Source organism: Hirundo rustica, chromosome 26, assembly GCF_015227805.2.
Source record: "Hirundo rustica isolate bHirRus1 chromosome 26, bHirRus1.pri.v3, whole genome shotgun sequence".
Lineage (NCBI taxonomy): Eukaryota > Metazoa > Chordata > Aves > Passeriformes > Hirundinidae > Hirundo > Hirundo rustica.
The window spans coordinates 4363405-4388627 of NC_053475.1; the positions used below are offsets into that span (position 1 = coordinate 4363405).

The window sequence follows — 25223 nt, forward strand, 5'->3', positions numbered from 1 at the left end:
GGACCCGCCGCCGGAGCCGGAGCCCGGCCGGGAGCGGGAGGGGCCGCCGGGGCCGCCGGCGCAGGGCGAAGCCGCCGCGCTGAGGTTCGCCCTGGACCAGCTCTCGCTGCTGGGGCTGGAGGGCGCGGAGGAGCCGGCGGGCGGCGCGGGGCCGGGCGGCCTAAGGGAGCGGGAGCGCGGCGGCGGCGGCTCCCCGGTGCCGGCCCCCGCCCCGGCCGCGGGCGCCTTCGGCAGCCTGGCCCCGCCGCTGGGGCCGCCCGCGCTGCTGCCCGAGCCGCCGGCGAGCAGGAAGAAGAGCGTGAACATGACCGAGTGCGTGCCCGTGCCCAGCTCCGAGCACGTCGCCGAGATCGTGGGCCGGCAAGGTGAGGCGGAGCGGGGTCGCGGCGGGACGCGGGGACCCCCTTCCCTCGGCCCGCCGCGGGTCGGGGCGCTTTCGGGGCTTTGTCTCCGTGCGGAGGTGGAAACTTAACGGCGACACGTCCCGCGGCCCCGAAAGTCGGCCGCGGGTCCCGGGAGCTGCGCTCCGCGCCGGTCCCACCGAACTGCCTGGAAATTGCAATTAAACTCCATCGGCCCGGGTGGGATAACGCCGGGTGCCCACGGAAAGTTCGCGGGAGCCACGCGAGGCCGTGGGAGCTGCCAGGACACGGGGCGAGCCGAGAGCTTTGGCTTCATTGTAGTTGTGCCTCTGCCCCCTCCCCTCCAGCTCCGTATCTCAGACTCGGCGTGTACACGGTGCCCCTTATCTCGGGCTTGGTTTACAAATCCTGCTGATAAATCCGATATAAATGGTCATGAACCCGCTCGTTTGGAGGTGGCCGAGGAGCCCCTCGCACCCAGCTGTCACAAAGGGACGCCCCAGCCCCCGCCGGGTGGGTGTGCCTGGAGTGGGCTTTGTCCCCAGGACATACCGAATAAACCAAACTTTCACCTTGAAAAATCAAAAAGAAAAGACCCAGGGCGGAGGATTTAAGGGAAGAAGGAGGAAAAAAAAAAAAAAAAAAAAAAAGGAAAAGGAAGGGAGCTGCTGCCCGAGGGATCCCGGCAGGAATCCCCTGGCAGGGAGCGTGACCTCGGGGCTGTTTTGCCCTTGCGGGGTCTGGCACCCCAGCCCTGCCCTCGCCCGGCGGCTCCCACCCCTCCCTGCCCGGGGGGCTGCGGGCCGGGGGTCGGGGGGCTTTTTTTTTCCAGGGGGGAAGCGGGGAACTGGGCAGGCTCATTGTTCTCTTTGTTAGCCAGAGCCATGCTGTGATGAGCGCGGTGACATCATGCTCTGCGCTTCCCATTGGCCTGCGCTGCCTCCCAGCCGGCCCCGCTTCCCGGCCTCCCAACTTTCCGTGCACCCCTCCGCGGTCCCCGCGCCCCGGCCGGGGCTCCCCCCGCGCTGCCGGGCCCCCCCGGGCCGGGGGAGCGGAGCGTGCCCCGCTCCCGAGCATTCTCCTCCTCCTCCCGGCCTGGGTGGACCTCTGCGGGGTCCGAACCGTGAAACCGAACCTGTGCTGGGAGCCCGCTGGTTCTGCCTGGGAACGGCTGAGTTCGGGTCGGTGCCTTCCTTTCCCTGGGTGTTTCGGTGCGGTCAGACCCCGGGGCCGCCCCTCCGGCGCCCCGAGGAGTTTGGTGCGCAGCCCAAACGCCTCGGCCGAGCTTGGGTGCTCGTGAAACTTTTGAAAAAAATACCGCCGAAGAAATGATTATCTTGGCTTGAGGAGCCGTGCTTGAGGGGCGCCGCGTGGGCTTGGAGCTGACCTGAGGCCAGCTGTGAGCTGAAGCTCCGTGCTGCAGCCCCAGGCCGTGGGCAGGAGCAGCCTTCTCCAGGGCTTTCCCCTTGTGTTTCCTGCCCCTCTCCTGGTCTTGGCCTGCTGGGATGTACAGTGGTGGCCTTGCACTGGATTTTTGCACGGCACCCTGGACGACATCGATCACGTTGTGGGGCGGTTGGGCAGCACGGGGCGGTGTCTTTGTGCTCCAGCTGCTCTCTGTGCCGCTGGCAGCTGGATTACAGCTCAGGCTGCACCTGAGCAATGCTGAGCTTCTTATTCCTCAGGGCTGACACCGAGCAGAGCCCTTCTCACTCGCCCTGTGCTGCCTCCCAGGTCCGCCCTGCGAGTCTCCCTCAGTTTTGGCGGCCTCGTGGTAGTGGGGTCTGGCTGTAGAGCGGAGCCTCGGGGTGTTTGGCTGGACCGTCATCATCGTGGTGATAGAATGTGCCCTGCTGGTGACACTGCAGGGCTGGGTTGAGTCACCCAGACCATGTCCCTGTCACTCTTATCTTTCCCTCGCTGCCAGCCTGGCCGTGGCCCAGGGAGCAGAAGTTTGTGGTGCTGCCATGCCTGGAACACAGGAAGGGATGAAGATGTGCATCCCGGGTGCCCTGGAAGGGGCTGGAGTCGGGGCAAGGCTCAGGATCTCTCCCCACACACCTTGGGGCACTTTGGGACCTGTCCTGCTTTGCCCAGACCTGGCTGCTGTGACAAGTGGGGACCAGGGAGGTCCTGGCAGCCAGGACCAACACAGGGATGTCCTGTCTTGTGCAGGCTGAGATGAGACACAGGCAGCTGGACACAACTTCTCCTGCTTCTTTTCTTCAGTTTCTCTTCTCCAGATATCCTAATTTAACCCTTTCACAAAGGAGCAGCAGCAGCCCATCAGGTAAATCCTTGTTCTCTAAATCAAACTGGTGTTTTCTTCCCTGAGCCGGAGGAGTGTTTGTCATGACCCCGTGTCCAGGCTGGCATCGGTGACACCACGGAGCAGCATCTGCCAGCCGGGATCTGCGGCTCCTCTCCCCCCTGCCCACACAGCCGCGTGGCCGGGCGGGATTCCCTGGCTGTGCCTTCTCCTGCAAGCCTGGTCATGACTCCTGCCATGGGAGGGACCTTCTCCAAAATGTGCTCTGGGCACCGGTTGGTGCGGGCTCCTCTTGCCTTCCAGCAGAGAGAGCCGTGGGGAAAGCAGGAATCACTGGGGGCACGGGGCAGGTGTTAGAGCTGCCCTGGCTCTGGCACGTGGGCGCTGTGCCTGTGTGGATTCCTGCTGGCCCAGCTTTGGAGGGGCATTTCCAGCAGCGCCTGCTCTCCCCTCCCGCGCCAGGTGCCTCCCCTGGGATGGGGCCAGAGCTCCTCTCCCCATCTGTGATACTCGGGGCCTGTCACAGCTCTGCAGAAGGAAAGTTGCTGTTCATAGAAGATGCTGGGATGCTCAAAGAGTAGATCCAGGGGAGGATGGCACACGGCACCTCTCCTTTCTGCTAGAGTGTGGCCAGCATTCCAGTGCTGAGGGGATGCACAGGGTGACCGTGGGCCTCTCTGGGCCAGCCTGGGCACCTGTAACCTCGCTGTGGATCACAGGGGTGCAAGGAATCCTCTCATTTCGGAGCCCTGGGTTGCTGCTCCATGTCCTGAGGCACCTGGCACATCCTCCTGGCTGCCTCCTCCCAGCTGGGTCGTGGCAGAGCTGGGAGCTCCTGAGCTTGGTCACACAGATGGATCTGGTTGCTGTAGGATCTGCCTGTACATCTGAGAGCTGGCTCTGCCTGCACACTGTGTCCCAAGGAGGAGAGCCCAGCCTCCCTGCCCCGCTCCTGCAGCGTCTGGAGAAGCCGAGGTGTGATGTGCTGGGGGGGAGCGCTCAGCCAGGGGAGAGGAGCTGTGATGGAGGTGCAGCGTTTTCTCCTCCACGCCTGGCCCCAGTCCTGGCTCATCCTGTAACGAAGGGACCGGGAGCTCCAGAACTCTGCATCAGAGGCCGGGCGATGCTGCAGAGCTGGGGAAGAGGAAAAACCATGGGTCAGGCACTCCAGGGATGAGGCACCAGAGGGTTCCTGAGCCTGTGACAGACACCGTTCTCCTGCCAGGTGCCAGGGACTCCTCCAGAAAAGTTCTGCTGGCACTTTTTGGGTTTTACCAGCTCAGAGCTGGGCACTGCCAGCACAGACCTCCTTGGTCAAGCAGAGATGTGCTCTGGGCAAGGGGATGAGCTGGCTCTGTCCCCCGTGTTTTCAGGAGGTACCTGATGTGGGAGCAGAGGCTGCCCAGGCCGTTCTGGGATCAGGGCGTGGATGAGCTGCGTGGGATCCATCACCTCCAGTGTGGTCATTGGAGCACAGAGGATGAAAAGGCTCTTCCCAGCCCTCTCCCAGTGTTGTACTGGTTTTCATGGGCTCTTGCAGTGGTCTCAGCCCTGATGTGTCTGGGGCTCCTCGCAGAGAGCCAGGTTTTCTTTGGTGATGTCCAGGGAGAGCAGCTGCCTTTCCTGGGGCGCTGCCTCCATCACTGCATTATCCCAGGGAGAATTCCCTGGGATTCTGTTTTCTGTCAGAAATTACCAATGTCCCACCTCAGGGGCGGATGGGGTGGGTTCAGCTGGGCAGTTTTGCAGAGTGGAGTGTAATGGGAGCCGTGTGGGGTGGGGAGAGGGTGGAAGAGGAGGGCACGGAGTTGAGACAGACGGTTTGGGAAGAGCGTCCTGCTCACCCCCATCGAGGGTGCCCTGCAGGCAGAGCTGGGTGTGGTGGCACAGGGGGCTGTGACTTGGCAGGGTTTGCTGGCAGCTGAGAGTGGCCATGGGGTGTCAGGACGAGTTTGTGCCCACAGGGCCTCGGGGCTCCACCAGAGAGATGTAACACAGCAGCTGAGCCACTCGGGCTGTGGCCAGACCCAGGCTCTGGTGTTGACAAAGGGCTCTTGGGGCTGGAGCATCCCTGGGCCTGTCCCCTCCACGTGCCTCTGCTTTGAGGCTGGTTTTATTTGGATCTTTAAAGCTTTGGTGGAGACTTACAGCAAAGTCTGGCACTTTGTTCTGCTCTGCTGCCATTGGTGCTGCACAGCAGCCCCTGGCCAGGGGAATGTGTGGATGCCACCTGCTGCTGCCAGGCTGAGGTGTGGCACTGCCGGGGCTGGGAGCTCACTGGATCTTCCAGGCAGCTCCAGGTCCTGTCCACAGCTCCTCCAGCAGAACCCTGATCCCTCACAGGGATGTGGCTGTCCAGGATGGTGTCACAGCGTGCTGGGGTGGAGGATTGCAGGGGCTCATCTGAAATGTCTCATTCTGGTCTGGATCATTCCAGGTACAAGGAAGATGTGGAGCTGCTGGAGCCAGGGCAGAGGAGGCACAGAGCTGCTGCAAGGGCTGGAGCCCCTCTGCTCTGGGGCCAGGCTGGGAGAGCTGGGGGTGCTCAGCTGGAGAGGAGAAGGCTCCAGGGAGAGCTGCGAGCCCCTGGCAGGGCCTGAAGGGGCTCCAGGAGAGCTGCAGAGGGACTGGGGCCAAGGGCTGGAGGGACAGGACACAGGGAATGGCTCCCAGTGCCAGAGGGCAGGGCTGGATGGGAGATTGGGCAGGAATTGTCGGCTGTGAGGGTGTTGAGGCCCTGGCACAGGGTGCCCAGAGCAGCTGTGGCTGCCCCTGGATCCCTGGCAGTGTCCAAGGCCAGGCTGGACAGGGCTGGGAGCAGCCTGGGACAGTGGGAGGTGTCCTGCCCATGGCAGGGGGAGGAACAAGATCTGCTGTAAGCTCCTTTCCAACCCAAACCATTCCATGATTCCCCCAGCTGCAGTTGCTGGTTAAAGCCCCAGTTTTGCAGTTCAAGTCCATCTGGCTCTGGGGGGCTCAGCCAGGACGTGCCATCCCCCCCGTCCTGAGCATGGGCAGGGCAGCCCTGGCTCAGCCACCCCCGGGGCTGCAGGAGGACAGCGGTGTCCTGCTGCGAGGTTGTGTCTCGTCACCAGTCCCCGTGTCCCAGAGCCAGCACTCGGTGTGCCTGTGGGGTTAAAGACTTCCCTGAATCCCAGCCTGGGCAGGCTGCTCATCCTGCCCATCTTGCCTGCTCCAGGCTTTGGGGCCTTTGCCTGCTTGTCCCTGTGGCCAGGGGGTGTCTCAGGAGTTTGGCCTGGGGACAGGGCAGGACTTTGGTTCCCTGGTGTGTCCCGGTGCTGGAGGCTCCTCACAGGCGCAGTTCCTGGTGCTGGTGCCAGCACGTGGCCTCAGGCTGATCTCTCCCTTCCCAGTGTTCCCTGGTGTGGTTCTGGGACAGGTGGGGGGTGACCCCACACGCCCACCCTGCAAGATCTGCCATCCTCCTCTTCTACTCCTCCCTCCAGCTCCCAGCCCAGCTGTGTGTGGTGCCGTCCATGGCCCTGGCACCATCCAGCAGCCACGGGCTGGGGGCATTTTTCCTGTGCTGCTGGTTTGAGGAGGGTGGAACTGGCCAAGCCAGGCATCCTTTTGATTTTTATCCAAGGTTTCTGCCTTTGTCCCCGTGATGAGCTCACGGGAGAAGCCAGACAAACTCTTCCTCTCTTTGGTGCTGCCATGGCATCACTTGGGTCTTACTGGTGCTGCTCGTGTGATGGATGGGGTGAGGAGGAGCCTCACTGGGCCGTGGCTCCTGAGTGGCGTCTGTGTGCTGCTCCTGGAGCTGCCGGGGGTTTTGCATCCAGAAACTGCCACTTGGTGAGGGCTGGGATGGAGCTCAGGGCAAGGTTCTTCCCCCCGAGGGTGCTGGGCACTGCCCAGGCTCCCCAGGGAATGGTCCCAGCCCCGAGGCTGCCAGAGCTGCAGGAGCGTTTGGACAGCGCTCTCAGGGGTGCTCAGGGTGGGATTGTTGGGGTGCCTGTGCAGGGCAGGGGTTGGACTCCATCCTGGTGGGGTCCAAGTGAGGATATTCCATGATTCTGCGATGCTGCAATGTTAGAACCCACACTGCAGAGGATCAGTCTGGGACCTTGGGCATGAGGTGCCCATGGGAGGCACCAGCAGAGCCTCTTCCCACTGCCCTGGGCTTGTCCTGGTTTGCCAAGCAGCGGAGCAGGGGCAGATCTTAGAGCAGATACCAGGATAAATGTGGGAGGGGAACGTGGGGGTTGCAGGCGCCTCTCCCTGTGCAGCCCTGGAGGAGCTGGCAGGTGATAATGGCTTCAGCAAATGTCACCTTCCGTGGTTCTGCCCTGCCCCAGTCCCTGTGTGCCCCTGCCATTAATCCACCTGCCAGGGGTGCCAAAGAGCCTGGCTGTGACACCCAGGCCAGCTCCTGCTGCTCACTTACTGTGACAGGTTTTTACTTTTGTTATCCACGAGGTGTAATGCCATGGGAACTGCAGCAGCCCTGGGCTCTGTTCTCCCTCTGCTCTCCGGGTGCTGCTGGGGAGCCGGGATTGATTCACCTGGCAGGGACAGACCTGACTCAACTCCTTGTGCCATTCCAGCCCTGCCTGAGTCACAGAATCCCAGAATGCGCTGGGTTGGAGGGGACAGTAAATCTCATCCTGTGCCACCCCTGCCATGGCAGGGACACCTTCCACTGTCCCAGGCTGCTCCCAGCCCTGTCCAGCCTGGCCTTGGGCACTGCCAGGGATGGAGCAGCCAGAGCTGCTCTGGCACCCTGTTTCAGTGTCGTGGGTTGACTCTGGCTGGTTCCAGGCACCCACCAAAGCTGCTCCATCGCTGCCCTCCACAAGTGGACAGGAGAGAAAATGCAGCAAAGGGTTCCTGGCTTGAGATAAGGGCAGGGAAAGATCCCTCACCCAACATTGTCACAGGCAAAACAGACTCAACTTGGGGATAGTGATTGAATTTATTATTAACAAGCCAGAGCAGGACCATGAGAAATAAAATAAATCTTAAAAGTATCTTCCCCTTGCCTCTCCCTCCTTCCTGGGCTCTCCTCCTGCCCTCCAGCAGCGCAGGGAGATGGGAATGGAGACAGAGGGTTCATCCCACATGGTTCCTGCTGCTGCTCAGGGACAGGAGTTGGAGCCCTTTCCCTGCCCCAGTGTGGGGTCCCTCCCATGGGACACAGCTCTGCACACACTGTCCCTGCCTGGGTTCCCCTCAGGGTCACAGATGCTTCCAGCAAACCTGCTCCAGCATGGACTCCTCTCTCCTGTCCCTGCCAGGACCCTGCTCCAGCTCAGGCTTCCCATGGGGTCACAGCTTTGGGCTTGTCCCTGCTCCTCCTGGGGCTGCAGGTGCATCTCTGCACCCCCTGGACTTCCCCGGCCTTCCCCACGCTTTTCTGCCAAGGTCGCAGGAGAATCTCAGCTCTGGCACCTGGAGCAGCTCCTGCCCCTTCTCCTGCCCTGCCCTGGCTTTCTGCAGAGCTGCTCCTCTCATCTTCCAACCCTGCTCTTCTCTAGACCAAATTACAGCTGCACAAGACCTTTTTTCCTTCTTGAATCCATGATCCCGAGCTGTCCCTGCCATCTCTGCTGGGCTGGGCCTTGGGCACTGCCAGGTCCATCCTGGAGCCAGCTGGAATTGGCTCTGCTGGAGTCAGGGGAAGCTTCTGGCAGCTGCTCAGACACCAACCCTGTAACCTGACTGCCACCAAAACCTGCCTACAGAAAACCAGTGCTCCCCACGCTCCCAGCCAACAATTCCTGCCCAATCTCCCATCCAGCCCTGCCCTCTGGCACTGGGAGCCATTCCCTGTGTCCTGTCCCTCCAGCCCTTGTCCCCAGTCCCTCTGCAGCTCTCCTGGAGCCCCTTCAGGCCCTGCCAGGGGCTCGCAGCTCTCCCTGGAGCCTTCTCCTCTCCAGCTGAGCACCCCCAGTTCTCCCAGCCTGTCCCCAGAGCAGAGGGGCTCCAGCCCTTGGAGCATCTCCGTGGTCTCCTCTGCCCTGGCTCCAGCAGCTCTGCATCTTTCATGTGCTGAGGCCCTTCAGCCTTCTAGGCCTCTCCTTCTCCAGCCTCACAGCTGGAGGAGCAGCCCTGCCCTTCCTCAGGGAGCCTCTGGGAGGAGGAGGAGGGGAAGGAGTGCCCTGAGCGTTCGTGGAGGAGCCAACCAGGCACTCGCAGCTGCTTGGCTGTGCCCGGAGGATCGGAGCTGTTTATCCACAGGGATCTGCGGCAGCGTTTGCCATGGACAGGGACAAGCTCAGGGCTGCAGTGGAGCACCCTCCATCCCTGCTGGCTCCCAGCTTTGTGTCGGATGCCCTGCAAAGCTCAGGGCTGGGAGGGCACAGACGGGGGTCGCTCACTGCCGTGTGCCAGTGGCCAGTGAGCTCAGCTCCGGCTGCACTGTGCCTGGTTCACAGGGATGTAATTAGGAGTGGGTGCAATTAGGGCTGGGGGTGCAGGGAGTGGGGCTGGGCTGGCAGCTGCAGACTGCTCCTCAGTGGAGCAGAGCAAAGTGGCTCTGGAGGAGAGTTGGAGCCTCTGGAGCCCCAGAGAAGAGCGGGAGAGCTGCACGATGCTGCCAGCACCCACCGCTGGAGCCCAGCTGGGCCGGGGCAGGGTTCCTCGTGCAGCCCCTTGTGCTGTAGGGGTGAAGGCAGAGCTGCAGCACCATCTCACAGTCCCGCAGCCAGCCAGGGGCAGCTCTGCCTGCTGAATCACGTTCCTCCTGCAGGGGAAGCAGGACTTTCCAGAGCAGGGAGAGCAGGAGCCCTGGGAGCACCCCTGCCCCAGCCCAGGCACTGGGATCGCTCCCGTGGGACAAGGAGGGCAGGGGGTGGCAGTGCCCCCCGCCTTGGGGTGGTCCAGCTCAGCTCCCCTGTCCCTCCAGGAGTGCATCCAGGGCTGTTCCTCAGGTTCAGCTGCTGGCTCAGAGGTGTCAGTGGACCTGCAGGATCCAAACAGCTTTTTCCTTCCTTTCCATCTTGGCATCTTTTTTTCCTTGTACCTCCTTAAACACCTCCGGAGCGAATCCAGTTTCTCACCCTCTCAGCGGCCCTGATGGTGCCCCCGTGGCTGCCTGCCCTGGCACCTCTGCCCACGCCTGTCCCAGCCCTCTGGAGCGGGGCCGCAGGCTGCATCCTGCCGATCCCCAACCCCTGAGAGTCGGAGCAGTGCCAGGGCAGCCCCCACGCTGAGCCCCCTGTGCCTGGGAGGCGGCAGGGAGCCCTCTCACCACGGGTGTCCGTGCTGCAGGTGCAGAGCCAAAGGGACCTGCTGCTCCATCATGTCCCATCCTGGGGGAGCAGGGGCTCACCGTGAGTTCTCAGCGTTGATGTGTCATTTTTTCCCCTTCTCCTTACCCCTTGCAGGCTGCAAAATCAAAGCCCTGCGCGCCAAGACCAACACGTACATCAAGACGCCGGTCAGGGGCGAGGAGCCCGTGTTCATCGTCACGGGCAGGAAGGAGGACGTGGAGATGGCCAAGCGGGAGATCCTCTCTGCGGCCGAGCACTTCTCCATGATCCGGGCCACGCGCAACAAAGTCAACGGGCTGACGGGGGCCATGCAGGGGCCCCCCAACCTGCCGGGCCAGACCACCATCCAGGTGAGGGTCCCCTACCGCGTGGTGGGGCTGGTGGTGGGACCCAAGGGAGCCACCATCAAGCGCATCCAGCAGCAGACGCACACGTACATCGTGACGCCCAGCCGGGACAAGGAGCCCGTGTTCGAGGTGACGGGCATGCCCGAGAACGTGGACCGGGCGCGGGAGGAGATCGAGGCGCACATCACCATGAGGACAGGCTCCTTCATCGACGTCAACGCCGACAACGACTTCCACTCCAACGGCACCGACGTCTGCCTCGACCTGCAGGGCGGCGCGGCCGCCCCGTGGGCCAAGGCCCCCCACCCCGCCCAGCGCCCGTCGGCCGCGCTGCGCAACGACAGCCTCAGCTCCCTGGGCAGCGGCTCCACCGAGTCCTTCTACAGCGGGCGCGTGGCGGCCGCCAGCCCCACCAGCCCCTACAGCACCTTCAGCGAGCCCCCGGCCCCGCTGGGCTCCGACGAGTGCGACTTCGGCTTCGACTTCCTGGCCCTCGACCTCACCACGCCCACCGCCGCCATCTGGTCGCCCTTCGAGCGCTCGGGCAACGCCCTGCAAGCCTTCAGCAGCTGCTCCTCCATCAACGGCTCGCAGAGACGCAACAGCGGCCCGGCCACGCCGCGCCACTCGCCCACGCTGCCCGAGAGCGGGGCGGCGGCGCTGGAGCACCCCTCGGCGCGGCGCATCCCCAGCGACCCGGCCGGCGCCCTGGCCTGGCTGCCCGCCCAGGGCTCGCTCTCCTCCTTCTCCAACAGCACCGGCTACTCCTCCTCCTCCTCGCTGCCCGGCAGCATCTCGGCCGCCTCGGGCTCGCCCACCGACTCGAGCAGCTCGGACGGGCACCGCAAGAGCTCCCGGGAGTGCATGGTGTGCCTGGAGAGCGAGGTGATGGCCGCGCTCGTGCCCTGCGGCCACAACCTCTTCTGCATGGAGTGCGCCCTGCGCATCTGCGGCCGGGCGCAGCCGCAGTGCCCCGCGTGCCACGTGCCCGCCACCCAAGCCATCCACATCTTCTCCTAGCCCGGGGGCTCGCCCGGCGCGCCACCGCCCTCCACCCCAGCACCGCGGCGGTTTAAGGGACTTTATACTGTTTAAGTGGAGCTTTTTATTTAATAACAGACGCGATGGGCGCACGGGGCGGGGAGGGGGGAGCGGCGGCGGCGAGGAGCCGGAGAGGCGCGGAGGGGGCGGGGGGAGGCCGAATCCGGGGGGTCGGGAGGGTGGGGGCCAAGGGGCTGAAGAAGAAGAAGAAGAAGAAGAAGAAGAAAGAGGATGAGGATGTGGAAAGAGGGGCGTGAATTCCGCGAGGAGGAAACTCCGATGTTTACAGAATAGCTTTAACTCTTCACCTGGCTGTGGGGCTGGGGAGGGAGCCCGGCTGTTCTCCACCAGTCCTTCCCAAATACCAGTATTCCGTTTGCAAACTGAAATAACCAGAAAGAAAAGGTCCGGTTGCACTTTTTATTTTAGGACACGCAAGGGTTGTCTTTTATTTTTTTAAAATCATTCTATTATTATAATAATAATTTTTTTTTTTTTTGGTGGTTCTTTTTGTATGTAGTTGGTTTTTTTTTTTTTTTTTTTGGATGATTCTCAGTGGTTCTATAAATATATATATATATTTTTTTTTTTTTTTTTTTTTTGTAATGCAGGTCTATCTTGTATTTTGCCAATGTGAAAACTGCCCAAAAATGTGTGATGTGAGATCAGGAGGTTGTGGAATGGAGGGGGTACAGTTAACACACCATGTCACAAAAACCAGACAGATTTCTATCTCCATTTTATTTTGGGGTTGGTTTGGGGATTTTTTTGTTTTGTTTTTGGTTTTTTTTTTTTTTTTTTTTTCTTTGATTGGGTTTTGGGTTTCTTTATATTTGTTTTTATTTTGGGGGTTTTTTTGTTTTGCTTTATCGTTTTATTTTTACCTCTTTATGTATATGTAGGGAATTTATAGGAAAATATGTACTTTATTGAATAAATTTTAAAAACTAAAATATATTTTATTTTAAAAAGAAAATAACGGACCTTTAACCTTACATGGCTAAAGTACTGATTATATATTTGCTGAGCTGACTTGACGGTTATGAAAATTGTATCAAGAGTTTTATTTTTTGACTTCAAAGCCTTCTTAATAAAGACTTTTTACTATATATGAATTCTTGTGCTAGCTACGGTGTCTCCCTGCACGGAGCCTCTCGGTTCCTGTTCCATTTCCTCGGGCCCAGGGAGAAGGTTCCAGCTCGGGGGACATCGGCCACCTCCCTCCTGCTCCAGGAATTGTGCTGCCCAAAATCCACCCATGCCCTGGGCTGAGCCCCCAGCGTGGGCAGCAGGGGAGGGGGGATTCTGCCCCTCTGCCCACCCAGGTGAGACCCCAGCTGCAGAGCTGCCCCAGCCCTGGGGAACAACAGCAGGAGCACGTGGAGCTGCTGGAGCCAGGGCAGAGGAGGCACAGAGCTGCTGCAAGGGCTGGAGCCCCTCTGCTCTGGGGCCAGCCTGGGAGAGCTGGGGGTGCTCAGCTGGAGAGGAGAAGGCTCCAGGGAGAGCTCCGAGCCCCTGGCAGGGCCTGAAGGGGCTCCAGGAGAGCTGCAGAGGGACTGGGGACAAGGGCTGGAGGGACAGGACACAGGGAATGGCTCCCAGTGCCAGAGGGCAGGGCTGGATGGGAGATTGGGCAGGAATTGTTGGCTGTGAGGGTGTTGAGGCCCTGGCACAGGGTGCCCAGAGCAGCTGTGGCTGCCCCTGGATCCCTGGCAGTGCCCAAGGCCAGGCTGGGCAGGGCTTGGAGCAGCCTGGGACAGTGGGAGGTGTCTCTGCCATGGCAGGGGTGGCACTGGATGGGCTTTGATGTCCTCTCCAACCCAAACCATTCCCTGCTCATCGTCCCTCCCCTCACCTGGACACCCGCTGTCGCGCTGTCCCCAGCTGCACCCACGCTCCTTTGGCACACGGGCAGTGGGGATTTGTTCTGGCCCTGCAGGGCTGTGGGGACACACGGGCACTGGGAGCTGGGACAAACGGTGGCACCTGGAGAACGGCACCTGGAGAACGGCACCCACGGGCGGCGGCACTGGGGACACCCAGAGGTGCCCGAGCAGCTCCAGGGTGAGGGCGGCTGCTCTCTGTCGTGACTGGAGTCCCTGTCACGGGGGGAGCGGGGGCTCCGCTGCTGGGGCTCCTCGGGGTGCCCTGCACGAGGGACCTGCAGGAATGGGGACGGTTTTGGGGTATCCTGAACAGGGGAGGTCCTTGGCTGCCCTCGACCTGATCTTGGGGTGTCCCAGGTGGGAGGGGAGTGAGAGTTTGGGGTGTCCCGTGTTGGGGGTGCCCAATGAGGCTTCTCTGTATGCCCCAAGTGAGGTGTTGAGGTGCCCTTAGGGGGACCCTCGTCCCGAATCAGGGTTATGGAGGTGCCCGGGCTGGGAGGGATCTCGGGGTGCTGCAGGGCTTGGGGACCAACCCCAGCCCCCCCAGGAACTGCCCCGGCCTGGGGAGGGGCTGGGGACACAATCCCCTCCCCTCCAATTAGCGGCAATTAACGGCCATAAAGGGCTGCGGGCGGGGCAGGGGGAGCGATGCCCTTTAGGATTTACCCTTTTTTTTTCTTTTTTCCATTCTCTCTCTCCTTTACACATACAGTTGTTGCTTTGTGGTTTCACACTGTGGTTGGGTTCACGGGCAGAAAGGCAAAACAACTTCCAGGACCCCTGTGCTGTCTTGGTTTTACTCAGAAACCAAGGCTGAAACCAGCTTTGAGACGTAACTTTTGTAAACAGGGCCTGGATCTTATCCTCAGGGGGGAACCTACGAGGTGCAAGACCTGGGGGAATTACTGCAGCCGGCGCTTTTCTAATTGGAGGATTCTTGTCAGATGTGCTAATTAGCAGAATGTATAAAAACTGTACCGGGGCCCTGTGCAGCGTGCACCTCCGGCCTCCTCGCCCCGATGAATTTGTGCACCTGAGGTTCCTCGTATAAAGAGACACTTTTATCACTCTAATTGTGTCTGATTCATATTTGTAGGGCCAGAGAAAGCGACAGCAGGACTGGCAGCGGCAGCAGCGGGGTCTCTGTGGCTGTGAGGGACCTCACATGCAGGTGATGAGGGGCTCAGGGGTCCCACCCCCCGTGCTGTGAAGGGAGCTGGAGGAGGCTTCACCCCCTTCCCGCAGGTCTGGGGGCTCCTTACTGCCCTGGCGGGCTCCACACCCTGCAGCTGTAGGGCTGTGGTGGCTCGGGTGTCCCCTGGTGCTCAGCCCGGTGGCCTGGAGCTCGACACAGCTGAGAAGAGCTTTTGGTGCCACCTGAGCCCCTGCTCTGCCCTGGGATGGGGAGCTGGCCCAGCTCTGCCCATCGAGGACCATGAGCAGGCAGCAGGACGTGATCCCCACAGCCAGGGGACAGCCCCAAAACCTGGCCCTTCATCCCTGCAGGTACAACAGGAACCTGGGGCTGGCTGCTGCAGGGGTCTCTTCCATCTCATCTAGTGGCTGGAATCCCCATGTCCCAGCCCTGAAATGTCCAGGGCCAGCTTGGATGGGGCTTGGACCAACCTGGGATAGCAGAGGTGACCTCGCCCATGGCAGGGAGCGGAATGAGATGGGCTCTAAGGTGCCTTTCAGCCCCAAGTGTTCTGGGATTCTATGGGGATTTCTTGGCTGTGAACCCAAAGCTCAGCCCCTTCCTTCTCCCTCCCTGGCCGATTCAGTGCTCGGGTGATGGACTCCATTGACGCTGAGCACCTGGAAACGTTTGCTGCAGCCAAATTTGCAATGCCTGAATTTGCAAATCCAGCGAAACAAGGTGATCCTTCAGGCCCTGGAGGGGCAGGGACAGGGAGAGGAGCCCAGCAAGGGCTGGAGCTGTGCCAGGCCTTGGGATGGAGCTCAGGGAAAGGTTCTTCCCCCCGAGCGTGCTGGGCACTGCCCAGGCTCCCCAGGGAATGGTCCCAGCCCCGAGGCTGCCAGAGCTGCAGGAGCGTTTGGACACCGCTCTCAGGGGTGCTCAGGGTGGGATTGTTGGGGGGTCTGTGCAGGGACAGGGGCAGCAGGAGCAGGTTCCCTGTCCCCAGAGCTCAGATCCTCCTGTGCCAGCCTGGGGCTGGGTGCTCCCCCTCTTGCCAGTCAGTTCCAGGGTTTTGAGGCTTTTTGGCCTGGTTTTCACCTCTGCTCCCCTGTGGCTTTGCGCTGCTGTTTGTGCTGAGCGTTGGGATGCTGCTCCCTGTGGGAGAGGGTTGTTCCAGGGGTGAGGTGGGAATCCCTCCGGGTGCTGGCTCCCCTGGTTTGCCCGTCCCGGGTGAGAGCTGTGGGGAGGGCCGTGGCACTGTCCTGGCCCGTGGCCATGGCTCCCTGCAGGGGCCCTGTCCCTGCTGTGCCCCACAGCGTGCCTGGGTGTGGATCCCTGAGCACAGCCAAGTCTGCAGGGCGGCAGAAATACCCAGAGGCTACGAGGAAGGAGACACCATTTTCCACCTCCTCCTGGATACGGCTCCGTGAGGCTGGAGCTGAGCAGCCCCTCTGTGCTCCCAGGGGAGGGAGATGCTTCACTCTGCACCCCAAACTAGCCTGGGCTCCTCAGCAGGCCTGAGGGGCTCACATTGAATGGACATGGCCCACCTGGTGCCTGAGGAGGGGCCCAGAGCCTGCAGGGTTCCTGCCTCGGGGTGCCCCGCGTCCCCTGGCCGCTCCTCGCTCCTGCTCCTCCCTGGCTTCCCAAAAGGCCCCCAGCTCAGCGGACACTGGCTGGGGTGGGAGTCCTGGTGACCCCCAGCTCAAGTGCAGCCTGCAGGCAGAAGCTGTGCTGCTCCCATAGCCCCAGCCTGCTTTTGGGGGTCACCTGTCTCTTTTCAGCTTCAGCTCCATCACCATCCCTGCAGACACTCCCTGCCCCATTGAGCTCCAGCTGCCTCCTGGTGCCCATGACCTGAGCCAGCTGTGCTGCAGGAGCCAGCTGTGCTGCAGGAGCCAGCTGTGCTCACTCGCTCCACTGGTGCTTCCTGCACGACAACTCCATCACCATCGGCTGCGGTGAGCCCTGAGCCCCTGCCCTGCTCCCTGCCCTGCCCTGGCACTGCCCTGGCACTGCCCTGGCACTGCCCTCTTCCTCCAGGCACCATCCTCGTCACCATCAACCCCCACAAGCTGCTGCCCATCCACGAGGAGGAGCTGACGGACACAGGGACATGGACCTCACACCTTCGCCGTGGCAGAGGGCACCTTCAGGTGAGGGAAGAGAAAACCCTGGGAGCAGCCTGGGGAGCGCCTGAGGTCCCTGTGGGAGGTGGTGTGACCTCCCCTGTCCTGTGCAGCAGCTTTGGGAAGAAGCAGCCCCTCATCATCGGAGGGAAGTCGGCTGCAGGGAGGACAGCCTTGGCCAAGTAGGCCATGAGGTTCTTCACCACGGTCAGGGGCTGCTGGGCCACTCCAGCGTGGAGGAGAAGGTCCTGGGCTCCATGCCCCTGATGGAGGTGGGTGCCCCAATCCCCAGACTCTGTGGGGAGGGTTGGGTGTCCTGCAGCCTCTCCCTGTGCTCCTCCTGCCCTGGGTCCCCAGTGTGAGGCTGCATCTGTCCCCTCCCTGGAAAAGGAGTGGCAGGGACTGAACCTCCCCAGAGCACCTGGAGGTCTGGGCCCAGCTCAAACCTCTCTCCCTGCGTGCCAGGCATTTGGATTTATCCAAGAGAATGTCGCAGGGGCTACCATCAAAACCTACCTGCTGGAGAAGTCCTGTGTCACCTTCCAGGTGGGTCTCCAGGGTGGCACAGGGATGGGAGCCCCAGTCCTCGGAGGGGGAGGCTGTTCTCTCTGAGCATCCCTGGGGGATGTGACCCCAGCGCTGCTGAGCTGAGCTGGGAGAGGGGAAGGTGTCCCTTGGCCCCAAATCTGGGGCTGCAGTGCTGCTGCGGGGTGGCCCAGGGTGACCTGACTTCAGGGTGACTCTTGTCCATGCGCTCCACTGGCACCCTGGACATCTGTGGGTAAGAGCAGCTCCCCTCTCCTGGGCTGCCTGGACGAGCTGGATCCCGGTCCTGCTCCAGCTGGGGCACAGCCCCGCCTGTCCCTGCGCTGGGGACAGCCGGGTGCCTGAGGTGGCTCTGCCTGGGAGGTGCAGCACGCTGCTCTCTGCTGCCCACGCGTTTGAGATGTTTGAGCACAAGAGCTTTGAGCAGTTCTGCATCAGCTGCAGGAGGAGAAGCTCCAGCAGCACTTTAAGCTGGTGGGGATGCCCAGGGGTGTCCCCAGGTGTGTCCCTTTGCTGTGAGCCACTGAGGGGGGCCTTGCTTGTCCCTGCTGGTTTTGTGCTCTGTCTCCACGGTGGCTGTGCTGCACGCCCGGGGCTCAGCACAGTCCCTGCTCTCTCGAAGTGCTGCCCAGGGCTCACGTGGGAACTGAGCTGATGCTTGGGGCTGAGCACCTTTGTCCCCTCCTGGCCGCTCCTGATGTCCTGTCTCTGCCTTCCGACACAAACACAGGCTGGATCAGGAGGAGTATGTGACCAAGGGGATCCCCTGGGTGTTTGTCAACTTCCGACGGCCAGCCGTGCCCAGAGCTCCTCGAGGGCTGGCTTGGCATCCTGGACCTGCTGAATGAGGAGTGGGGGTGGCTGAGGGCTGCTGTGAGCACCCAGAGCCCCCCGTGCCCCCTCTGAGCCCTTTGCTCTTCAGATGCCTCAAGGCAGCAATGGGAGCTGGGCCCAGGAGTTTTACCAGGCCCACCTCAGCAGCCCGAGGCCCATGGATGCTTCCACTGTCTCCACTTTGCTGCAAAGGTAGGGAATGCTGTGGGTGGGCTGGGGAGGGGCTCTGCACAGTGGTCCCCTGTCTGGAGATCATGGTGGCGCCTTCTGCACCCTGCCAGGGCGCACCACCACTCCTGACTCCTGCAGGACCTTTCCCGAGCGCTTGGAGTGTGTCCGAGCAGGGCTGGTCTGGGAAGCTGCAGGCTGAGGCTGCTGTGGGTGTTGTGTCCTGCCAGGTGACGGCTTTGTGGAGAACAGGGAGATGCTGCTCCTGAGGAGCTGGTGGGGCTGCTGTGGGCCAGCCAGGTGAGAGCCCCTGGGCAGGTGCTGAGCAGGCAGAGCCTGGCTGGGCTGTGGGAGGGACTGACAGGGCAGGAGGTGAATCCCAGAGCTGGCCTTGGTCAGGGTACCCTGAGAGCAGAGTCCTGGAATATCCTGGGTGGGAAGGGAGCAACAGCTATCCAGTCCAGCTCCTGTCCCTGCACAGACACCCCAACAATCCCACCCTGAGCACCCCTGAGAGCTTCTGGAGCTCTGGCAGCCTCGGGGCTGGGACCATTCCCTGGGGAGCCTGGGCAGTGCCCAGCACCCTCGGGGGGAAGAACCTTTCCCTGAGCTCCATCCCAAGCTCTGACACAGCTCCAGCCATTTGTGTGTGTGTGTCATGAGCTGTGGGTGCTCCCTGTTCCATTCCCCTCGTTTCGGCTTCCCCTTTTTGGGATCCACCTTGGCCATGTCCCTGCTCAGAGTCCTCAAGGTTCTTGCTGTTTCCATGTCTGTAACGCTGTTGTTTCTCCCTTCCACCCTCCCAGCACCTGGCACAAGGTAAGGAGCACCTGGGAGGGTTCTTGAGCTCACCTGGGAAGGTGCAGGGGGCTGCTCCTGGGGCACAGCTGGATGTAGCACATCTGGGCTGTTTCTGGGTGGGTGGGCTTTGGGGCTGTGGCTCTGCAGGGGCTGCCTGGCTCTCACAGCTCTCTCTGCGCAGGCTTCCGTGCTCACAGAGCTCTTCTGGAGGATGGGGATGTCCCCGTGTCCCCGCAGTCCAGCGGGGTCGGGGGGCTCAGCTGCTCTGGCCGCAGGCCCCAGGGGCCAGAAGAGCAGGAATTCCCTCTGCAGCCAGGCATGGGGGAGCTGGGGAAGGTGTGCTGGCCCCGCCAGGAGCTCTGGGTGCCCTCCTTGAGCCCCCGGGGGTTCCTGCTGGCCCCGAGCCTCTCCTGCCTTGTCCCCTGCCGCTCAGAGGCTCCCTGAGCCGGCTGATGGAGGGGGTGGGCAGCACCACCCCCACTGCATCTTCTGCACCAACGCCAGCAGTGGGGAAGAGCGGGAGCAGCCTTTGTGTGAGTGCCTGGCTGCAGGGATGGCAATGTGGACACTGGTGGGGCGCTCCTGTCCCTCTTGCCCTGCAGGGTTTGGGTGCCCCGAGCTGGCCAGGACCCACTGTGGATCAGCCCCTCGGGGCCCCAGGTTTGACTCCAGGCAGGTGGTGGAGCAGCTCCAGAGTCCTGGAGACCACCCAGATCAGCGCCTCAGGATATCCCCGGCTTCATTCCCCCACAGATGGATGTAGCAGGGTTCTTGGAGAGCTCCAGGCCTCTGGAGAGCAGGGAGGAGCTGAAGGACACCAGCATGAAGCGGATCCGCAGCACTGCCCTTGGGAGACTGCTTCAAGTAAAGGTCCTGCTGCTTTGGGGCTGCCAGAGAATCCCTTGCGGGTGCTTTCCCCGGTGTGTCGGTGCCCAGCGAGGCACAGAAATGGGTGACTGGGGGTGAACTCTGCCTCTAGGGAGGCTGGATGGGGAGGATCCCCCCTGGAGGAGCCGCTGGGGCCCAGGTGCAGGTGCTTTGTGCTCACCCCCCGTAACCTGGGCCTGGGACAGGAGCTGAGTGCCCGACGCGGGGCCCCAGGAGCAGTTGTGTCTCCGGGCTTTGCTCCCTGGTTTCTGTGCTCCTCGGTGGCTCTGGGAGGGCGGCGCTCTCCCGGGTGCAGCCTTGCAGCAGCGACCTGTGCCAGGACAGCTCTGGTGTGACACGCTCCGCTCCGCTGCTGGCAGCGTCCCTTGGCACCATCTGGGTTTCTCTGCTCTGTCACTGCTCCAGTTCCGAGGGTGTCTCTGGAGGGTGAGGGAGGTGGTGTGATCCTGCCTGGGAGCTGCAGGAATCAGGGCAGGGTGATCCTGCTCTGGGGAAGGGCCCCTCAATGAGCTTTGCCATGGCTTTGGAGCCCGTGGGGGTGGCAGGTCAGGGAGAGCTGCTCGCCCAGGCCCGAGCTCTGTCGGGGGGGATTTCACGGCTCAGAACTCCAAAGAGATGGAGGGAAATGGGGTCTCCTTACAGAGGGGCAGCCTCTGAGTCTGCGGGGCTCTCAGTGATGTGGCACGTGGGGATGTGTCCCTGCCCCTGTTCCCACCCTGCCTGATGCTCTGTTGCCTTTTTCCCAACCTGGAAATGAAACTTGAGATAATTTTACTAAGGAGGTAATATATGAGTGGATCTTTGTTTTCTCCGTTCCATCATAAAGGCCTTCAGAGGCAGTTTTAGAAAGATGTCCACAAAAGCTCAACCCCACAGGGATGAGTACATATTGATAGGTTTTAGGAAATTAGCATAATTGATAAAAAGCACCAGTCAGGAGGACAAGTGGTGATTCATTTTCCCCCCAGGTCAAACCCCTTCTCTGGAGGCCCCCGCTGGGCACTGGCTGTACTTTGGCCATGAAAATGTATCTGGAAGAGTTGTTCTTGGCCTTGGTTCCCGGGAATAACCAAGATAGCATGGCAGCCCTGCACCTCCCGGGGCTTGGAGCTCTGGAATTTGTTTTGTCTTTCTGCTTAGGGAAAGGCCATGGAAAAGTACTGGGAAAAGTAGCTAGTAATACAATAGGCTACAGAGTTACGAATCTATGTGTGACAAATCCAGATAACACAGAAAAGGGGAAAAAAGGCAAAACCAAACTGCATCAGCTCTGCCCCTCACCTGGGGCCCAGGAGAAGCTGCAGGTGCAGGTGCAGCTCTCAGGGCTCACGGCTCCCCGCGCCCAGCAGCTGCAGCGCCTGCGGGAGGAGATGCAGCGGCTGCAGGAGGATGCGGCCCGTGCTGCCCGGGTCCAGCGGCTGGCACAGCTGGAGAGGCACAGCTGGAGAGGCACAGCTGGAGAGGCACAGCTGGAGGCCAGGAGGTCAAGGAGCTTAGGCAGGTCTGTTGGGGGGTGTCCTGCTCTCCTGGGGCTCCACAGCGCTCTCCTGGGAACATGCAGCGATTGATCCCCGGAGGGAGCTGGGCAGGGCTCGGGCTGCGCCTCCCCTCTGCTCCCGCAGCGCTCGGGGCGGGTGTGAGGCTGCGGCTGGGGAGGGACAGCGCTGCTCTGCTCCAGCGCAGCTGGAGCGGGCACGGGAAGGTAAAAGGCGTGCTCTGAGCCCTCTCTCCCCTGGCACGGGCGGGTCCTGCAGGCTCGGTGTGTCTCTGCACATCCCCTCTGAGGGCTCAGGGTGCGGCTGTCCGCACGGAGCTGCCCCAGCGAGCGGCACGGCAGGGACACGGGCTGCTGCGGGAGCGCTCCTGGAGCCTGGGGCAGAAATACGCTCACCTGGAGCAGGAATGGAGATCCTGCAGGATGAGCCGGCCTTCACAGGGCGGGGGCCTGGCAGGGAAACTGCAGCCCCCTTCCTCGGCTGCCCTGGGCTGGGGATCACACCGTACCCAGAAATGCCGGGACGTGCCCAGCCCTGCCCTGCCCATGTCCATGTCCTCACCCTCTCCTCTCCTCTGGGCTGTGAAGATCCTCCGGGCGTACACCCCTCCCGTGGGGCTGGAGCAGCACATCAGCCCCCGTGTCCCCAGCGGCCAGGGGAGCTGTCCCCATGTCACCACTGTCCCTGTGTCACCACTGTCCCCATGTCACCACTGTCCCCGTGTCACCACTGTCCCCACGTCACCACTGTCCCTGTGTCACCACTGTCCCCGTGTCACCACTGTCCCCACGTCACCACTGTCCCCGTGTCACCACTGTCCCCATGTCACCACTGTCCCCGTGTCACCACTGTCCCCACGTCACCACTGTCCCCGTGTCACCACTGTCCCCATGTCACCACTGTCCCTGTGTCACCACTGTCCCCGTGTCACCACTGTCCCCATGTCACCACTGTCCCTGTGTCACCACTGTCCCTGTGTCACCACTGTCCCCGTGTCACCAGTGTCCCCACATCACCACTGTCCCCATGTCACCAGTGTCCCCATGTCACCACTGTCCCCATGTCACCAGTGTCCCCACGTCACCAGTGTCCCCACGTCACCACTGTCCCTGTGTCATCACTGTCCCCATGTCACCACTGTCCCCGTGTCACCACTGTCCCCATGTCACCACTGTCCCCGTGTCATCACTGTCCCCGTGTCACCACTGTCCCCGTGTCACCACTGTCCCCATGTCAGCAGTATCCCCATGTCACCACTGTCCCCGTGTCACCACTGTCCCCATGTCATCACTGTCCCCATGTCATCACTGTCCCCGTGTCACCACTGTCCCCATGTCAGCAGTATCCCCATGTCACCACTGTCCCTGTGTCACCACTGTCCCCATGTCACCACTGTCCCCGTGTCACCAGTGTCCCCACGTCACCACTGTCCCCACATCACCAGTGTCCCCGCAGAGGTGGCTGCAGGAGCAGTACAGGGAGGGACCGACCAGCTCCAGGTGGACACCAGCCACATCCCCCCTGCTGCACCTGGATGAGCTCCACATCCCTGAGACCCTCAGCCTGGCCTCGGCCACCTCTGAGCCTGGCGCTGCCCCTGAGCTGCTGCCAGCGTCCCATTTCGAGGTGTCTGAACCCTCTGAAGTTTGGGAAGGCCGTGAGGGTGGGGGTTCAGCACCTTTTGAGTTTTCACTGGGTTGTTTGGCTACTTTTTAATCCTTTGAAGCTAGTAAGAGTCCTTGTGTGTAACTCTGGCCTTGAGGCTGTTTGCAGGGTGCTGGAGGGGGTTTAAGGAGGGAGGGAGGTGTGAGGGAGCTCTTTAGCCCCCAGAGAAGGGGCGGTCGGCAGGCTTGGAACAGATTTATCTGCTTCCTGTCAAGACAGGGAGGATTTATTTGAATGACCTGGCTTAGCTGAAGACATGCAAACTTTAACTCCTCAGCCTGTTCGGGTTAGGAGTGTTGGGAGGAGTCATGTCAGCAGCTGGAACAGGAGCATTTCTAGAAAGCTTTGGTGCAGTTAATCACGGTTGGGCTTCTCTTGAGAAGGAGTAAAGATTTGTACACTCCTCCCTGAACCGCCCGTGCAGTTCCAGTTAAACACCATCCCACAGCATCCTCTCTCAAGGAATTCCTCTGAGGAATCGCAGTATCTCTTGAAGCCAAGCTTCCCCCTTTCCTCATAAAGAGGATTTATTCCAGATTTATGAATGCTGTGTCCTGCTCTAGAGTAATAATGGCTTTGGGAACTTTAGGACTGAGAGGTGCATGAAGGTGGTAGGATGAAGTGTCATGGGAGTCAGGGCTCAGAGGGACTTGAATTTAAATTCAAAAACCCAGCTATTTTCCACTCTGGGACTGAGGTGAGATATGATGGTGGGAAGATGGAGCAGTGGGAGCCAATCCTGCCCTCTGGCAGCGGGAGCCATTCCCTGTGTCCTGTCCCTCCATCCCTTGTCCCCAGTCTCCTGGAGCCCCTCTAGGCCCTAAAAGGAGCTCTGATGTCTCCCCAGAGCCTTCTCTTCTCCAGGCTTAAAGGAGCTGGGTTATACCAGGTCCTGCTGGCTGGGAGGGACTCCATTGTCCCCCTTGAGGTGGGTTTGGGTTTTCCAGTGCCCAGCATTTCATCCCAGAGCTCACAGACCAAGAGAACTCCAGGCTCACTCACAGCTTCACTTGGACTTACACTTGGACAGGGTTTTGAGGGCAGCTGTCTCATGGACTGTATTTATTGTCCTGCTCACAGTGGGCAGCTGGTGTATAAATGATTGTATTGTTTAAATTGCTGTTAATCAACTCCTCTGAGGATCACGGGATATTAAAGTAAATCATAAAACAATTTCCCCCCACCTCTCCCTTCTCGGCAGGCTCAACTTCCCTCCCAAATTCTGCACCTCCTCCCCCACAGCTGTGCAGGAGGATGGGCAGTGGGGGTTGTGCTCAGTCCGTCACCCCTTCTCTCTGCTGCTCCTTCCTCCTCCTCCTCCTCCTTCTCCTCCAGTGTGGGTTCCTCCCGTGGGTGCCAGCCCTCCAGGAATCTCCACCGTGGATGGATCCCCGAGGTTCCTCATGAGCTGCTCCAGCCTCAGGTGCTGCCAGGAGCCCGCCCAGCACAGCCTTGGCACGGGCTCAGAGCTCCCTCGGGGTGCATCCCCCTGCTCTGCCCAGGGTCCTCCAGGGGCTGCAGGGCCACCTCTGCTCCCCACGCACCGCCCTGGGCTGCAGGGGCACAGCCTGTGTTATCATGGCCTCCCAGGGAGCCTCTGCTCCCTTTTCACACAGGCACAGGAGCCCCATGTGAAATTATGATGATTAAAGCTAATTAATTCATCTGGAAAACCTCAAGAAAAGGGTGTATCCATCAAGGATCACTGGCAAAAGGCAAGAGTCAGGAACAAGGATGGGGCTGGACTTGAGCATTAAAGTCCCTTTCAGCCTAAGCCATTCCATGGTTCTAGCAAAGCCTGGTGCCAGCCCCACAATTCTCAAGGGTGAAGCAGGACCCTGCCAGAGCCCAGGAACGGCCCCAGCTCTCTCTGTAGGTCATCAGGGCCCTGCATCCATCAAATCCACATCAATCCAATTCAGTGGGGAAAGTGTTTTGAGGGACTGTGTCAAAAGCCCCGCAGAAATCCGAGCAGGTGCCACCAACAGCTCATCCTTTATCTGCTGATGGAGTCATCCCACCGTGGAAGGCCACGAGACCAGCAAGGGATGGGTTTGCACTCTGTGAGGCTGTGCTGGCTGTTCCTGATCACTCCCATGCCTGGGAATTCTCAGCTTTGCACTTGGGAGTAGTGTCACCTCCCAGGACACGTCTGTCGCAGCTCTGCAGCTCCTCCCGAGGGGAGGTGGAGGGGCAGGGGCTGAGCTCTGCTCTGGGACAGGGACAGGAGCCCAGCAAGGGCTGGAGCTGTGCCAGGCCTTGGGATGGAGCTCAGGGAAAGGTTCTTCCCCCCGAGGGTGCTGGGCACTGCCCAGGCTCCCCAGGGAATGGTCCCAGCCCCGAGGCTGCCAGAGCTCCAGGAGCATTTGGACACCGCTCTCAGGGGTGCTCAGGGTGGGATTGTTGGGGTGTCTG

General features: G+C 61.2%; 1 protein-coding gene across 1 annotated transcript; it reads left to right on the forward strand.

Moving 5' to 3' along the window:
• The first annotated feature begins 260 nt into the window (after positions 1–260).
• Positions 261–11342, forward strand: MEX3D (mex-3 RNA binding family member D). The gene is made up of 2 exons (XM_040086930.1): positions 261–365; positions 9984–11342. Exons 1-2 carry the CDS (start codon positions 305–307, stop codon positions 11234–11236), a joined length of 1314 nt encoding a protein of 437 aa, XP_039942864.1. The 5' UTR covers positions 261–304; the 3' UTR covers positions 11237–11342.
• Positions 11343–25223: the final 13881 nt, after the last annotated feature.

Coding starts and splice junctions, on each gene's coding strand:
- MEX3D (XM_040086930.1), top strand. CDS start 305: ATGACCGAGTGCGTGCCCGTGCCCAGCTCCGAGCACGTCGCCGAGATC. Junction 366..9,983: donor CGAGATCGTGGGCCGGCAAG/GTGAGGCGGAGC, acceptor TACCCCTTGCAG/GCTGCAAAATCAAAGCCCTG.